At 47.6% G+C, this 4,276-nt stretch overlaps 1 protein-coding gene across 1 annotated transcript in view; it reads right to left on the bottom strand.

Moving 5' to 3' along the window:
- The window catches only part of LOC122548212 (dynein axonemal heavy chain 14-like), a gene marked incomplete at its 3' end in the record, with an annotated part of 56,282 nt that overhangs the window by 21,904 nt on the left and 30,102 nt on the right, over positions 1–4,276 (bottom strand). Inside the window, exons 3-4 of the mRNA XM_043686757.1 lie at positions 2,630–2,812; positions 701–882 (exon numbers count right to left, since the gene is read on the bottom strand). Coding sequence (XP_043542692.1) covers positions 701–882; positions 2,630–2,812 — 365 coding nt within the window. The remainder of the gene's footprint in view (positions 1–700; positions 883–2,629; positions 2,813–4,276) is intronic.

Here is a 4,276-nt window from a genome sequence, read left to right on the forward strand (position 1 = left end):
CACACACACACACACACACACACACACACACACACACACCACACACACACACACACACACACTCTCCATCACACTGCACACACAGTCCCCCAGGGATACAGGCAGACTCTAAGCTCACACCTTGAATACATGGTCTGAGCTGAGAGTTATCTCAAGAATGTGATTTAAAAGAAGTTCTGGGATTTAGATATTAATGATCCAAAACCTGCAACCCATTCTAAAAGATGGAAGACTTAACAGTAATCTAGGTTTGTTCAATATATCATTTTAATTGCATGACATGGTGATCTTTTGCTACAATCTCTGTGTCTTATGGTCCTCCTTCACTACTACCTGATGGAGGAGCAGTGCTCTGAAAGCTAGTGCTTCCAAATAAACTTGTTGGACTATAACCTGGTGTTGTGGGATTTTTAACTTTGTCCATCCCAGTCCAACACCAGCTCCTCCACATCATGAAAAATTAAAGTTGGTCTTTGGGGGAAAAGAATGTAAAAGATTGTTCCTCACAAGAGACACTTGTGATTTGATTGCCGGGATAATCGGAGGAGTGCTTGGTGGTGTCTCTCAGGGTCATTGGAAGATCTGAGTCACCCTCTCAGTTGTATGAGCTTTGGTACTGATATTCAGGTTAGTTCAGGGTTTCTGAGAGCTGCTGCTGGCCTGCAGTTGGGAATGAGCCAATTCCAGAGTGTAGGTTTACCTTGAGTTCAGAATGCCTTTCCTTTTTCTCTTGAGCAGGTCAGAGAAGCCATGAATCAGCTCTAAGTATTTGCTGGGCGTGACGTGGTAGTACCTCCTCATTTGCTGCCAGAATTGTTGTGCTGCCACTGACACACTGTTGTGAATGCTGACACACGCCATGGTCACACTTCTCTTTAACGCCTGAAGCAACAAGCAGACATCCATTACTGGAGAAAGCAAATCCTCAATGTGTCGCTGGTCCAAACTAAAACCACAAACAGCTGCAGGTACTCAGCAGCTCCCTGTGGAGACGGGTGGATCGTAACCAGGATCTCATTACCAGTGTAAAGGGCCAACAACACAACTGCTGCCTGAACACGCTCTGCCAAGGCTCTGTCTCTGAGGCATGATCACCAAATGCCAGGTTGGCTGAGACAATGAGGAGGACATTGTGGCAAATCTATCGAAGCAGGGATTTCTAATCGAAGGAGAAATGGATGAGACATGTTAAACTATCCATGGGTTCTGAGTTTTCAGCAATGTCAGTGTGGATTGGGACCTCTCCGTTCTGAGTTCCTGAGTGTCTCCCTCTCACCAGGACGGTTGGCTGGGCTGCAGTGAGAGGGAGACACCCAAAGGTCAGAAAGAGCCAGGCGAGTCTGAATGAAGGTGCCTGAGGACATCAGGCTGAACCTGAAGGCTGTCTATACCAGTCAAGAGGACACCAGGAAGTGACTGCCAAACACTTCCTGGGATTGTGGCCCACACTCGGAGTTCCACAGGGACTGGACAGCAGGAAGGTCATGGATATATCGGAAGGATTACTTGACTGGAGGAAAGGTTGGGCAGGCACAGCTTGGAGCTGCTGGTGTGGAGAACATCAGGAAGTGGCTAGACTGAAACCGACAGGATTCGGAGTGCGGTGGACAGGGGACACGTGGAAATGATAGTTCCTCATGGAGGACAGTATTAAACTGGGGCCTCCCAGCTACAACATAACCGAGCACACATTTCAAACAGAGACAAGGAGAATCTTCCCAGACAACAGGTCACAGCTCCATGAAAGCTTTTCCTCAAAAGCCAGTGATATATTGGGACATTTTTAACATAGAGTTGGAGACAGATGGTTGAAAAGCAAAGGGAAGAATTGTTTTCAGGGGAAGATGGGGACATGGGGGTAATCAGAAAAGCCATGGTCTAATTAATGGAAGGGCAGCCACATAGGTAGCCTGTCTGCAGAGCTTGTCTGCTGAGGAATGGGATAGGGATAACAAAAAGCAGGATGGAAATGGCAATGGGAAGGTTAGATGGGATGGTGCAATTGGTTAATTGTTTGAGTGAAGTTAGTCACTGAAAGCTATAATGTGTGCTAAAATGAAAAAATTCTCCTGATTTGAGTGAATGGTTGAACTGAATTGAATGGGGAGATGCACTGTCTGGAGAAGGAAGAAGGTAATGACAGTCTCTAACTTGCAGTATTTCAGAGAGCTGTCCCGATGGGCATTTACTACACAAACCGGAATCCCAAACAAAGCCTTCATCATGGGACAAGGTCAGTCATTAACAAGTTGTTTTCTTCAGTGATTGTTCCTGAAACTATAACAGGCCAATTTCAAGGAATTGGAGAGTGTATGAAAAAGCACTGAGTCCCCAGATAGAAACCACCTTCTTCATCTCGAGAGAAAGCAGTTCCCAATTGTACCTTGTCATTCTATAACAAAAGGCCTCACAAGGCCAGACTCTTGACTGAGTGTGTGTTTACTTTCCCAGGTTGGCTTTTACGGATAGACAGCGTGATGTCGTTTTATCCAGAGTGTAAGATACTGGTTCTGAGAAAGTCTTTGATGAAGAATTGACAAGAGACCCTATGCTCGAGGAGTACCAGTTGTAATAAAGGAAGTATTTGAACCCGTAGGTCGGTACCAGCAGAGCCCAGAATACCATGTACCTCATCAAAATCCACTTGTGTGAAGTAGGTGTTGGCCACTCTGAGCAGGGCCTCTTTGGGCCATTTGTCGTACCAGTCCATGGTGCAACAGTTAACCAGCGAGGGGTTCATCCGGCAGCGCAGGCGGAACTTGGAGCCGGCAGGGCTGATCGCCAGGGCGATGTGGAGCCTCTCCTGAACACGCTGTAAGGGGAATGAAGAACATCAGTGCTCAATGCTTTGGAGACGGGACAGAGAAGGATTTCCACAATTTTGCCTGGGATGGGGGATTTTAACGATGAAGAAATGTTGGATAGACTGGGTTTGTTTTCCGTGGAATGCAGGCGGTTGAGGGGCAACCTGATAGAAGTTTATGAGATTATAAATGGCATGGATAGAGTGGAGCGTATGAGGCTTTTTCCCAGGATGGAGGGTCAATTACTCTGGGACACAGGTTCAAGGTGCGAGAGGGGACGTTTAAAAGAGATATACGAGGCAAGTTTTTCACACAAAATGTGGTGAGTACCTGGAATGCACTGCCAGAGGAGGTGGTGGAACCAGACGCAACAGCAGCATTTAGGAAGCACCTGGACAAATACATGAATGGGAAGGGACCAGAGGGATCCGGATCCGGTAGGAAGACAGTTTCTGGATGGAAGGGCAGAATGTGTGACGCTTACATGAAGGGCTGAAGGGCCTGTTCCTGGGCTGTATTGTTCTCTGTTCAGTGACTGCACACCTGGCTATCTGCTTTCCTGTTCTTTCACTTCCAAAACTGATGGACCTTTTTTTCTCCCCAAGTGTAGAACACAAGGGTCCAGTTTGACAGTCACCCTGAGGCAGGGAACAGCAGCTTCGATGATACTGACAATGTGAGCTCCTTTCTCTCACCAGCAGCCCAGCGCTGTTACTCACACTCGGAGCTCCTTGAGCTTTCCTGGCAGGGGTTTTAAAAAAAAAGGCAGTTGAACTGGGACAAAATGTGACCATGGTATATGGAGGTTCACATGGGGATCATTTTGGAGAACAAAAGAATTACACATGGATAGGGGAAATAGACAAGATCTTTACCCTGGGGTCGGGGAGTCCAGAACAGCAGGGCATAGGTTTAGGGTGAGAGGGGAAAGATATAAAAGAGACCTAAGGGGCATCTTTTTCACACAGAGGATGGTACGTGTATGGAATGAGCTGCCAGAGGATGTGGTGGAAGCTAGTACAATTACAGCACTTAAAAGGCATCTGGATGGGTATATGAATAGGAAGGTATTGGAGGGATATGGGCCGGGCACTGGCAGGTGGAACTAGATTGGGTTAGGATATCTGGTCGGCATGGACGGGTTGGATTGAAGGGTCTGTTTCTGGGCTGTACCTCTCTATGACTCTAACAGAGCATTGTTTAAATGGAGAGAGACTGCAGAATGCTGCAACTTAAAGGGACTGAAGGACTTGTGCACAAACACAGAAAGGTGGTGACTGGGTGATGACGATGACTGGGGGATGATGGTGAGGTGGTGACCGGGGTACAATGGTGGGTTGGTAACTGGGTGATGACAGTGAGGTAGTGACTGGGGAATGACAGTGAGGCGGTGACTGGGGGATGACAGTGACTGGGGGATGACAGTGAGGCGGTGACTGGGGGATGACAGTGAGGCGGTGACTGGGGGATGA

Source organism: Chiloscyllium plagiosum, unplaced genomic scaffold (genome assembly GCF_004010195.1).
Source record: "Chiloscyllium plagiosum isolate BGI_BamShark_2017 unplaced genomic scaffold, ASM401019v2 scaf_14919, whole genome shotgun sequence".
In the NCBI taxonomy this organism is placed as follows: domain Eukaryota; kingdom Metazoa; phylum Chordata; class Chondrichthyes; order Orectolobiformes; family Hemiscylliidae; genus Chiloscyllium; species Chiloscyllium plagiosum.